The sequence below is a fragment of the Amblyraja radiata genome, chromosome 5 (genome assembly GCF_010909765.2).
Source record: "Amblyraja radiata isolate CabotCenter1 chromosome 5, sAmbRad1.1.pri, whole genome shotgun sequence".
Lineage (NCBI taxonomy): Eukaryota > Metazoa > Chordata > Chondrichthyes > Rajiformes > Rajidae > Amblyraja > Amblyraja radiata.
The window spans coordinates 94,632,142-94,645,344 of NC_045960.1; the positions used below are offsets into that span (position 1 = coordinate 94,632,142).

The 13,203-nt window shown below is 45.5% G+C and overlaps 2 protein-coding genes across 2 annotated transcripts in view; one reads left to right on the top strand and one right to left on the bottom strand.

Annotated features, from left to right (window-relative positions):
- Positions 1 to 4,152, bottom strand: part of pgbd5 (piggyBac transposable element derived 5) — a 49,841-nt gene extending 45,689 nt beyond the window's left edge. The window contains exon 1 of the mRNA XM_033021830.1: positions 3,516 to 4,152. Coding sequence (XP_032877721.1) covers positions 3,516 to 3,855 — 340 coding nt within the window. The 5' untranslated portion in view covers positions 3,856 to 4,152. The remainder of the gene's footprint in view (positions 1 to 3,515) is intronic.
- A 4,655-nt stretch (positions 4,153 to 8,807) lies between these two features.
- cog2 (component of oligomeric golgi complex 2) overlaps positions 8,808 to 13,203 on the top strand; it is a 61,804-nt gene continuing 57,408 nt past the window's right edge. The window contains exon 1 of the mRNA XM_033021831.1: positions 8,808 to 9,014. Coding sequence (XP_032877722.1) covers positions 8,931 to 9,014 — 84 coding nt within the window. The 5' untranslated portion in view covers positions 8,808 to 8,930. The remainder of the gene's footprint in view (positions 9,015 to 13,203) is intronic.

Below are 13,203 nucleotides of genomic sequence, written 5' to 3' on the forward strand. Positions count from 1 at the left end.
GAGTTCCATGCACAGTTCTGGTTATGAGACGAATGCGGGCTGGGGATGTTTTCTTTGGATCTGAAGAAAGTTGAGGGGAGACTTGACTACAGATGAAATAGACAGAGACCAAGAGAAGAACAGAAATTACCTACTTATTTTAGCAGAGAGAACGCACATCTATGCTCTCCTAGATAAAGTTGATTGGTAGAAGGATTACAAGGGTTAATAATTTGCTTTTATAAATAGAACAAGTAGTGGGAACCTGGACCTATCTGCACTAAAGAGTATTGGAGGTGGAAATCCTCATCATATTTCAAAAGTATCCTTTGATCATTTGAAGAGCATTAACAAATCAGCATGCTATGTACTAAGATCTAAGAACATACACTTCTATTACAAACCACACTGACTCCCATGGCTATCTAGACTACACTTCTTCCCATACTGCTTCTTGTAAAGTCGCTATCCCTTAGTCCCAATTCCTCCGTCTACGCTGCATCTGCGCCCAGGATGAGGTTTTCCACACCAGGTCATCAGAGATGTCCTCATCCTTTATAAAACGGGGGTTCCCCTCTTCCATTATAGATGAGGCTCTCACTAGGGTCTCCTCGATATCCCGCAGCTCCGTTCTTGCTCCCTCTCCCCGCCTTCGTAACCAGGACAGAGTCCCCTCATCCTCGCCTTCCACCCCATCAGCCGTCACATACAGCATATAATCCTCCAGCATTTTCGCCACCTCCAACGGGATCCCACTACTGACCACATCTTCCCATTTCCACCCCTTTCTGCTTTCCGCAGAGACCATTCGTTCTGCAACTCCCTGGTCAACTCCTCGCTTGCCACCCAAAATATGCCCTCCCCAGGAACTTTCCCCTGCAACCACAGGAGATGCAACACCTGTCCCTTTACCTCCCCCCTCGAATCCATCCAAGGACCCCGACAGTCTTTTCAGGTGAGGCAGAGGTTCACTTGCACCCCCTCCAACCTCATCTACTGTATCCGCTGTTCCAGGTGTCAACTCCTGTACATCGGCGAGACCAAGCGCAAGCTAGGCGATCATTTCGCCGAACACCTCCGCTCAGTCCGCCTTAACCTACCTGATCTCCCAGTTGCTCAGCACTTTAACTCCCCTACCCATTCCCACATTTACCTTTCTGTCCTGGGCCTCCTCCATTGTCAGAGTGAGTCCCAGCGAAAATTGGAGGAACAGCACCTCATATTTCACTTGGGTAGTGATGAACCCCAGTGATGAACAATAACTTCACTAACTTCAAATAGCCCTTGCTTTCCCTCTCTCTCCATCCCTTCCGAGTTCTCCCACCAGTCTTACTGTCTCCAACTACATTCTATTTCTGTCCCGCCCACTACCCTGACAGTCTGAAGAAGGTTCTTGACCCGATACGTCACCCACTCCTTCTCTCCAGAGATGCTGCCTGTCCCGCTGAGTTACTCCAGCATTTTGTGTCTACCACCAATTGGGTATTGGGGTACGCCACTTGGCCCCTCAAGCCTGATCTACTATTTAATAAGATCACGGCTGATCTAATTGCATCCTCAACCCTACACTCTCATTAACTTGTGGCAACCTTTCACCCCTCCCACCTCCCCCCCGTTACTTATCAAGAATACTTGCCTTAAACAATATTCAAATACTTCTTCCACTATCCTCTAAGGTTAAGGGGAAAAGGCAGGAGAATTGGGTTAGAAGGGAGATATAGATCAGCCATGATTGAATGGCGGAGTAGACTTGAAGGGCCGCTCAAATGACATTATAATCTTATGACTATCCTCTAACATTCACAACAACGCTGCAGAAAAATATCTTTGCCACATCTCAGTCTTGAATGGGGAACATCATACATTGATTGAAAGATACAGCATGAAAACATGCGCTTTGGTCCACCGAGTCCACACAAGCCATCAATCACCCGTTCAGATTAGTTGTACGTTATTCCACTTTTAGGAGAACATACAAACTCCATAAAGACAACAACCAAGATCAGGATCAAACCCTCAAGACCACTCATAATCTTGCATGTTTTAGAAGCAAGATTAATGTGTCCATTGGCTGCATGTACCACTTGAGATTAAAAGTCTGCTTTTAGATGGAATTGACATGATGGGCCAAATGGACTCTTTCCATGCAGCAAATTTTTATAATATCAAATCAGTTGTTACGCCTATCATTTCTAGTATAACTAAAGACGAGAAGTAAATGCTGAATATATCATCGATACTGACATAAACTAATATAAACAAACTTAAATAGTTATAAACAAATCCAACATCCTAAAATTAAACTGTCATCAAGATAAGCCAAAGATGGATTCAAAATGCTGGAGTATCTCAGTGGGCCAGGCAACATCTCCGGAGAAAGGAAATAGGTGACGTTTCAGCTAGAGACCTTTCTTCAAACCGAAGACCCGAAACTTTACCTTTTCTCCAGAGATACTGCCTAATCCGCTGAAATACTCCAGCATTTTATGTCTATCTTCGGTGTAAACTAGCATCTGCAGTTCCTTCCTACACATAAGCCATGCTGAACATTGCGAGATTAATATCGGACCGCGAGCTGAATACCAAGAATTTCAATAGATACCTGAAGATAAGCCATTGATAAAAGTTTTATCTATCTGGTTACATCACTCCCAAGTTCATTTGATGAGATTATGGTCTACAGAATCTATATATATGGAAATGTGTCTTTATCCACCATTGAAAGATACAGCTATCTAGAATTCCACTGAAAATGTATACCACCAGAAGTACAAATCTCTGATCATGTAGCTGAACCATCTGCTTCTTGTTTTATTTCGTTAAAAGAACTGAAGTTGTATGTTTACATATCTGCATGTAAAATTGGACACACTAAGAAAACTACACTGCAGTATCTGAAAAAAATGACGATCAGAAGAACCAGCAGGAATTCAGAAATGCAAAAGATCTAATTAATTTAGTTTGAAAACTGCAGTGAATTGTGATGATGCTTTAACACAAATCATTAAAATATATCATTATTTTAACACAAACTGAAATACTCAGTTAGTCTACCCAATGTCTCATTTTAATTGCATTTCGAATAAAAATCCAAAGAAATATACTGCAGTTTCAACCACCAATACTTAACGAGTAAACTCATATCGGGCAACTCGTTCAATCAGATTACAAAACTACACACATGGAACTGGAAACCTCATTACACATCAGAGAGACCAGAGAACGGGAAGCGAGCATAAATAGAAGGGTAGCTTAGAGACTTGCACCACCGTGGTCACTCACACAGGCATGTATGTCTGAAAGACCTTGAGCCATCGCCTGACCGAACAAACACTAAAGATCTGCAAACAACCCCTCCCAGCCTTTGCAGCTCATGTGGCACCCGGGAAGTAGGGATGGATGCAACAAACCCAAGGGGAGGTTGATCTGCCCACAGAGCTCCAGGTGCTCCGGGATCAATACTCGGGAGAGGAGCTCACCGACCCGAAACACAACACAACAAGGAGGCAACAGGTGGGCCCAGTGTTGTCCCTCACCGGTGGAGTCAGTGAACGGAGGGAAGGCGATATCCTTCAGTCGCTCCGTCCATCCCGCCGCCACCTCCTCCTCGCCCGGCTGGCGCTCGTTGTCCGCGGGCCTCCTGTACCCGCCCGCCGCTGGCGGCTCTTCCTCCTCGTCGTCCTCCTCCCAGTCGGACTGCGAGCTGCCAGCCGAGGTGCTGTAAAACGGGTTGTCATCGCTGCTGCTGCCTCCGCCGGACTCCCCAAACACATCGTCGGAGATTTGCAAGCTCTCGTAGCGGGAGCGGGCCGCCTGGAGCAGGGAGAGCGCCTTCCGGCGAGCCGCTGCTGCTGCTGCCACCTCCTCGGTCGCCATGGAAATGAAGGGCGGGGGAGGGCGGGAGGGGTTAACGCCGCATGCTAACTGCGCATGACAGCGGCTATCGCCAGCCCGGGCCCGGAGCGCCGGGGCACCGGCTCCTGCAAGCAATGCACGGAGTGTGTGCGGGGTCTCCACCCAATGCACGGAGTGTGTGCGGGGTCTCCACCCAATGCACGGAGTGTGTACGGGGTCTCCACCCAATGCACGGAGTGTGTACGGGGTCTGCAGCCAATGCACGGAGTGTGTGCGGGGTCTGCAGCCAATGCACGGTGGAGCACCTGCAGCCAATGCACGGAGCGGGTGAGGTACCTGCAGCCAATGCACAGAGCGGGTGAGGTACTTGCAGCCAATGCACGGAGCGGGTGCGGCTCCTGCAGCCAATGCACGAAGCGGGTGCGGCCCCAACAGCCAATGCACGGAGCGGGTAGGACACCTGCACCCGATGCACGGAGCGGGTGCGGTTCCTGCAGCCTGTGGATAGAGCTGGTGCAGCACCTAGAACATAGAATAGTACAGCACAGGAACGGGCCCTTCGGCCCACAATGTCCGTGCATTAACACGATGTGCCAAGTTCAACTGATCACATCAGCCCGTTCATGATTCATATGCCCTGCCCATTTCCCCCTCCTTTTAGCGATGCCCTCCTCTATGGTTGGACTGTAGCGTATGGACGAAGTGAGCGGGGCACTTGGACCCAAAAGACGTTGGAGCTTCTCCTGCAACAAATGGATGAAGTAACTAAGCATGGACAAATATGAGAGCAAGTGGGTGGGTGATCAAAGATAATGTATCAGGTGGGAATGACTCTTGAAGCAATGTATGGAGTGGGGACAAATGTTTTTTGTTAGTTCAGCAAGCAACCCCTGCTGCCCATCCAGTGGCACTGGGAAAAGGAGTAAGTAACAGCAACATGAACAGTCGTACATAGCCAGTTGCACTCAGCCAAGGTATGGTGCAATCAAAATGTTCGCATGCATTTTATTTTTTGAATACATTTTTTTTAATCGATCAACACTAACACACTCAACCATCACCAACAGAGACCAACCCCTTTACTGCAAAATTCTCCTTGCTACCTTACATGCCTTTTAAAAACTCCTTGGAGCACTTGATCAGGCGCATTCACCAGTTAATTGGCCCAAATCTCAAGATTCCACCTACTGGCAGAAATAGGAGCAGCATAATCAGGCCACACTAGTATTATAACCATATAACAATTACAGCACGGAAACAGGCCATCTCGGCCCTACAAGTCCGTGCCGAACAATTATTTTCCCTTAGTCCCACCTGCCTGCACTCATACCATAACCCTCCATTCCCTTCTCATCCATATGCCTATCCAATTTATTTTTAAATGATACCATCGAACCTGCCTCCACCACTTCCACTGGAAGCTCATTCCACACCGCTACCACTCTCTGAGTAAAGAAGTTCCCCCTCATGTTACCCCTAAACTTCTGTCCCTTAATTCTGAAGTCATGTCCTTTTGTTTGAATCTTCCCAATTCTCAAAGGGAAAAGCTTGTCCACATCAACTCTGTCTATCCCTCTCATCATTTTAAAGACCTCTATCAAGTCCCCCCTTAACCTTCTGCGCTCCAGAGAATAAAGACCTAACTTGTTCAACCTTTCTCTGTAACTTAGTTGTTGAAACCCAGGCAACATTCTAGGAAATCTCCTCTGTACTCTCTCTATCCCCTCTGTACTCTCTCTATTGACATCAATATTTGCAACAATTGAACTCTATTAATGTAACCACAGGTAACGTACTGGCTTGTTATGGCAAATTTGCGGAGTGATGTTTATAGCAGCAGCCAATGTTGTAAGCAGCAAGGCCAGTGATTGCATTGGTGCTTATTCCCAATATAGCAAATTATAGGATTAATTATGATTCTCAATGCACTAAATAACACTAGTATCGATTGCATCAAGCAATCCAGCAATTAATATATTGAACAATAGCGGGAAAGGTAACAAATGCATTAAGAAACATGAAGAATTACAATAGTACCACTGTAAGCGGTAATGTAAGCACCACTGCTGGTGTCTGCCAATGTAGTGAGTATAATACGTTGAAGTCATGTTATGAGTTCAACATCAATGAACGAGTTGTACCTGTACTAATAGCTGGAGCACCAGCAGCACATCATTAAACTTTAATTTGTAGCATACGAATGAAATATATATATTTTTAAAACACTCTCATAATCTAATGCTGTCAGCCAGATTTGGAGAAAACCCCATCTAATGGAGTACTTGATCATCCTGGTCTACATTTATCCTCAAAAAACCAAACCAGTTCCATTTTAATCCTCATCAGTATCAGGATTATTTTGTATTTTGTGAATTATGGGCAAAGCCTCTTGATTCTGCCGTACTTTAAGCTCAATATCTTCTGCAAATAAACCACATTATGTAACAAATGCAGATATTGCAGCAAGACTATATCAAGTCAAGTCAAGTAGCCTTTATTGTCATTCAGACCTTGCGGTCTGAATGAAATTTTGTTGCCTTGCAGTCCTACTTATAGTAAAAATGACAAAAACACACAATAAACACAAATTAACATCCACCACAGTGAGTATTTTGTAATATTTTGTAAGTTTCAAGTTTACAGCTTGAGCAAAATGTAAACGTACTGTTGATTCAACTCTACCCAATTGATAACATTGGATTTTGTCTAAGGACATGAAGCATTACAATGCACTACAATGCTGAGAATTATATTCTGCACTCTGTATCTTCTTCTTTGTTCTATTTATTGTACTTGAGTTTGAACAGATTCTATATCTGACCTGTTTAGATAACATGCAAAACAAATGTTTTAACTGTAGCTCGGTACACGTGGCAATAATAAACGTAAATCTAAATCTAATCTCAGCATAATATTACATAGAATATCAATACACAACATACCATCTAATGTAATCATCCTATGTTCTTTTAGTGGATTTTCTTATTTTTTATTCATTCTTTTCTCAGTCATGCCTTTATGGAGCTCCAATAAGTACATTTATGCTTCTTGGTTCAGCTACTATTTTCGATATCAGATTCTGTATTTTTATTACTTTCTGACTCAAATTCTTTTGTTTTAATTTTTCATTATATGGATTAATGGTCAATGCATAATTATGACCCTAATTTTTGTGTTCCCAGAAATATAGTCTTGATAAATGATTAGACGAATTAAAATCCTCAATGGGGATTCAGCCTTCTTTTTCCCAGATAAAGGTACTCCAGTCTATTTAGTCCTGCCTTTTCATGCATATCTTATACTGTAAAGTAAGCTATTAGAGAATACTGGTTTGGAGATGACCTTGAACACATATCATCTGCTAAGGAGAAGCAAAAATGAGATTGAAACAACACAATATGAGCTGGCACAGAGATCTGGAGATGACAGGTAAATTTAGGATTGGCCAGTTATCCCGAGCCAAGATAACAGAAGGCTCACGTCACTATCTTTCAAGAGTGAGGCGAGTGTGATCAACAGCGCAGGAGAAGTAGATTGAAATTTTGAATTAAGTTATTATTTTGAGGTTAGTAATCACAGACATTACTCCCAATGTCATGCCAAAATTAATTAACAGTAGGGTAAACACATGCACGGAAAGATATACCATGTAAAAGACAAGCACAATCTACTGTTTTAGTGGACGTAGTGTACCTGGACTTTCAGAAAGCATTTGATAAAGTCCCACATAGGAGATTAGTGGGCAAAATTAGGGCACATGGTATTGGGGGGAGAGTGTTGACATGGATAGAAAATTGGTTGGCAGACAGGAAACAAAGAGTAGGGATTAACGGGTCCCTTTCAGAATGGCAGGCAGTGACTAGTGGGGAACTGCAAGGCTCGGTGCTGGGACCGCAGCTATTTACAATATACATCAATGATTTAGATGAAGGGATTAGCAAATTTGCAGATGACACAAAGCTGGGTGGCAGTGTGTACTGTGAGGAAGACGCTATGAGAATGCAGGGTGACTTGGACAGGTTGGGTGAGTAGGCAGATGCATGGCAGATGCAGTTTAATGTGGATAAATGTGAGGTTATGCACTTTGGTAGCAAAAACAGGAAGGCAGATAATTATCTAAATATTGTCAAGTTGGGAAAAGGGGAAGTACAACGTGATCTGGGGGTCGTTGTTCATCAGTCAATGAAAGTAAGCAGGCAGTGAAGAAAGCGAATGGCATGTTGGCCTTCATAACAAGAGTAGTTGAATATAGGAGCAAAGAGGTCCTTCTGCAGTTGTATAGGGCCCTATTGAGACCACAACAGGAGTATTGTGTGCAGTTTTGGTCCCCTAATCTGAGGAAGGACATTCTTACCATTGAGGGAGTGCAGTGTAGGTTAATTCCCGGGATGGCGGGACTGTCATATGCTGAGAGAATGGAGCGGCTGGGCTTGTATACAGGTGAGGATTCACTTTCCGGTTTTTGCCCTACCCTTTCCCCCTCACCTCCCTTTATCCGTTTTCACCCCCTACTCCATCAGTCTGATGAAAGGCTCTAACTGGGAGGCACCCCGGGACACAAAAATGGGCAGGCGAGGAGAGGGTGAGAGGGGGAGACGTTGGTTCGCGGGAACTGCTCCATTAGACCGAGTGCACTGGCCTACCGGACTTTGGAGGCAGAATGTGTAATGTATGCAACAAGCATTTCACTGTGCAGTTGCAGTGACAAATAAAGCACAATTGAACCCTAAAATAGGCACAAAATGCTGGAGTAACTCAGCGAGACAGGCAGCATCTCTGGAGAAAAGGAATGGGTGAGACGTTTTGGGTCCAGGCCCCTCCTCAGACAGAATCCATCGACTGTTATTTGTGTTTGCTCAAGACCAAAGACCAAAAACCTCTATAATCTTTGCTCAAGACTCCAGCACCTGCTGTGTCAGGTGCAAAGATTATAGAGGAACATCTTTGGTCAGGTGTATCTGCTGATGTGGAGCACAGTGGGCGGTTGTGCCGTGTTTGCCGAGGGCGCTGTAGCTGGAGTTTGCTCTTCACGGATTCTCCTCTTGCTCTCCCAGGGATCGGGCAACGCCGACGGCTGCCAGCGTTGACAACCGGGGATGGAGCCTCGGCGGGCGGCGGGGTCGCTCATCCTGCCCGCGGGGCCCGGCTCCCTCTGCTTCAACAAGGACGAGTTTCTGAAGGTAAATCGGCCGCATCTCCGCAGCCCGGGCCTGTGCACCCACAGCCCGGATACCGCCCGCCCCCTTCACACCGCCTCGGCCCACAACAGACAACAGACACCAGCCCGGGGGTTTCATCCCACCGACTACTCTCCTCTCCACGGCCCCGTTCCCAGAGCAACGCCTCAAACCACTTCCAGTCCACGGCGTTTAAAGGGGTCTCAGTTTAAAGCCACGTCCAAGAATCATTCCTTGCACTGAGAACCTCGGCCGGGAATACATCAGGAAATGATGGGATGGGAGGTACACAAAAATGCTGGAGAAACTCAGCGGGTGCAGCAGCATAGAAACATAGAAAATAGGTGCAGGAGTAGGCCATTCGGCCCTTCGAGCCTGCACCGCCATTCAATATGATCATGGCTGATCATCCAACTCAGTATCCTGTACCTGCCTTCTCTCCATACCCCCTGATCCCTTTAGCCACAAGGGCCACATCTAACTCCCTCTTAAATATAGCCAATGAACTGGCCTCAACTACCTTCTGTGGCAGCATCTATGGAGCGAAGGAAATGGGTAACGTTTCGGGCCGAAACCCTTCTTCAGAATGATGGGATGGGGATGGGGAACAAAGATACTAGAGGAGCCTCTAGTGTCTTTGATGGGGAATGAGGAGGGGGGGAAAGAGGAAGGAGAGGGCTAGAAGAGAAACAAAGTTAATGTTTCAGGTTAATTTCACTCCCTCGGAAAGCGTGGGTAGGATGGATAGGACACAGGGAACATATTTGACACGGCGAGGCCAGCGTCAAGAGTGTTTAATATAAAGGAACTGCAGATGTTGGTTAACACAAAAGGTTGGCACAAAATGCTGGAGTAACTCAGCGGGTCAGGCAGCATCTCTGGAGAACATGGATGTTTTGGATCGGGAAGATAGGCTACTGGTAATAGGGAGAGCGGCAAAGAAACTAGAAACAAATAGAAAAGGAGGACAAATCAGGGCCGCCAAGAGATGCCCTCAGGCGAGGAGGTTCCCTGATAGCTGATTGTTGGATAGAGACAGATGTGAGCACAAGAGGGATACAGGGTTGCGAACTGTGTAGCTGATCAACGGACTTTTAGTTGAGAAAGAGGGGGATGAGAAACTGCAACATCAGTCAAGTTTCAGGAGAAGGGAGTGAGTATGGGAGGGTTCTTCTTGGTTCTTGGTTTCTTGGTCCTCCAAAATATTCCAAATGGAATTTAAACTGGAGGTGGTGGAGGGAGGACTCAAGGGGGCGGCAGGAAATGTAAGGAGGGCGAGAAGTGTTTGGGGGGGATGAAAGGAGAGGAGGAAGGGAGGTGTTCGTAGAAGTTAACTAAAATTGGAGAATTCATCGTTCATGCCGTTGGGTTGCAAACTACTCAAGTGAAATGTGAGGTGTTGTTCCTCTAATTTGCGTTTGGCCTCACTGGCAATGGAGGAAGCCTGGGACAGAAAGGTCTGTATGGGAATGGAAAGGGGAGTTAAAGTGGTTAGCAACCGGGAGATCCAGTAGGCTTTGGTGGAGCGAGCGCAAGTGTTTGGCAAAGCAGTCGCCGTGTCTACGCTTCGTCTCGCCGATGTACAGAAGGCCACATCAGGAACCGGATGCAGTTGATGAGGTTTGACGAAGTGCATGTGAACCACTGTCTCGCTGGATGGACTGCTGGATGACTGGATATCGAGGGATGAGTTATAAGGACAGGTGTTACATCTCCTGTGGTTGCAGAAGAAAGTACCTGGGGAGGAGGTGGTTTGGGTTGGAAGGGATGATTGAGCCAAGGAGTTGTAGAGGGAGCGATTTCTGTGGAAGGCGAAAGTGGTGGAGATGGCAAGATGAGATTAGTGGTGGCATCACATTGGAGGTGACGAAAATGTCGGTGGATGATATGTCGGATGCGGAGGCTGCTTAGGTGAAATGTGAGGACCGGGGAACTCTGTCCTTGTTGCGTCCGGGGAGAAAGGGAGCGAGGGCAGAACTCTGGGTCACAGAAGAGAGAGGGTGAGGGATCCATCTATGACAGCCGGCGGAAGAGAAACGCATTCTCTAAAGAATGAGGATATCTCTGATGTCCTCCGATGGAAAGCCTCACCTTGGTAGCAAATGCGGCAGGGACATGGGAGTTGTGAGTTGGGGATATACATTTTGCAAGAGGCAGGGTGGGAGGAACTGGTCAAGTAAACTGGGAGTTGGTAGGATTGCAGTAGATGTCAATCAATAGTGTGTCTCCTGCGATGGAGTCACAGAGCGTCAAGAAAGGGGAGAGAAGTGTCAAAGATATTCCAGGTGAATGTGAGGGCAGGGTGGAAGTTAGTGGTGAATTGTTTAATTCATGTGTTTAATTGTTAGATGTACTGACAACGGAACAATTAAAACATCACCCATTCCTTCTCTCCAGAGATGCTGTCTGTCCTGCTGAGTTACTCCAGCATTTTGTGTCTTTCTTTGGTATAAACCAGTATCTGCAGCTCTTTCCTACACAATTAAATTCTTGCTGCAATTTAACAGGCCTGTTAATGCAATAGTACAGATAAATTCATAATAATCAGTAATGCAATAAATTAATAACCATATTACTAGTTAACTACAATAATGCAAACTCAAAGTCTAGTATAACTAAAATCACAGTCCTTAGAAGTCCACAGTTTGCTGAGGTAGTGGTTTGTGTTGTGTAGTGATCAAGAGCTTGAGTATTGTTTTGAAGAAGCTGTTCATGAACCTGATGGTCACAGTTTTCAGTCTCCTAAGGAGACATAGGTTCTCTGGGTGAATGGGGGCAGCTGAAAGCCAGTTATGCAAAGAAAGAATCATAGTAGGCTGTGGGCCGAGGAGCTTTATTCTGCAGTTTCGTGACCCAAGTCACCAAACTACATGAAATTTTCACATATTGTGTAAAATTTTTTATATAAAGGACTCCTGAAACTCGATATGAAGAAGACTTGCACATTTATTATTAAATTAGAGAAAAACCTGAAAATTTTCGGGTAATTTTTAGTCCAATCAAAGCACGTTTAACATTGAGTTGTCTGCCAGTTGGCCAATCACGCGCTTTGTTTCAGGCTAGCACACAAAATGGCTAAGGGGGCTTCACAGATGCCTGTTTTACTGGAGATTCCGATTTGTTGTTCTGTGGAATAAATGTCGTGGAAACTTGCAGCAGGTTAATTGTATTTAGTGGGAAAAGCATTAAAAAGGCTGAAGAAAGTGCTGCGAAGTGGATTAAAGTGCAAGAAAGCCTTGAAAGCAAAGCCTTGAGATCCTGGAACACAAAGATTTAGACAGCCAGGGAGCAACTCTAACTAAAAGGTAAGATCTAAAGTCTGAATTTATGAAAATCTATCTGTATGGAGTTTAATTAATTTAATTGCACCATTTTATAATGTGAATAAATTCATTCATTCACTTCACTTCATTCATTCACTTACTTCATTCGTTCATGAAATTGAGGGCCTAAACTATATGTTTCCATAAGACAGTAAATTAAACATTGTCACTAATGCCAGCCTGTTGTAGAGTAATAAGTCTTTAACAGCTAATCTCGGAGCTGCCTGCGAAAACTTACCGGGAAAAAGTGCTCCGATCGCGGGACAGGTACTCGCGGTAAAGTGAAGCCGCGGTCTCAATAAGCGGCCGATTCGCGAACGCGGAGCCGCGGATCATCTCCGTGGGCGGGCAGGGAGGGGGGGGGGGGGAGGCTGTACATAGTGCCGTCTGTAGCAGTCGTTTTCAGACCCCGACAACGGGGAAAAAAACGGAGGGATATCGATCGCTATTTATAGGCTTCCATTGCAGTGAGAAATGGTCAGATATCCCTCCGTTTTTTTCCCGTTGTCGGGGTCTGAAAACGACCGCCACAGACGGCACTATGAACAGCCCCCCTCCCCCCCTGCCCGCCCGCGGAGATGATCCGTGGCTCCGCGTTCGCGAATCGGCCGCTTATTAATTGAGACCGCGGCTTCACTTTACCGCGAGTACCTGCCCCGCGATCGGAGCACTTTTTCCCGGTAAGTTTTCGCAGGCAGCTCCGAGATTAGCTGTTAAAGACTTATTACTCTACAACAGGCTGTCATTAGTGACAATGTTTAATTTACTGTCTTATGGAAACATATAGTTTAGGCCCTCAATTTCATGAACGAATGAAGTAAGTGAATGAATGAAGTAAGTGAATGAATGAATTTATTCACATTATAAAA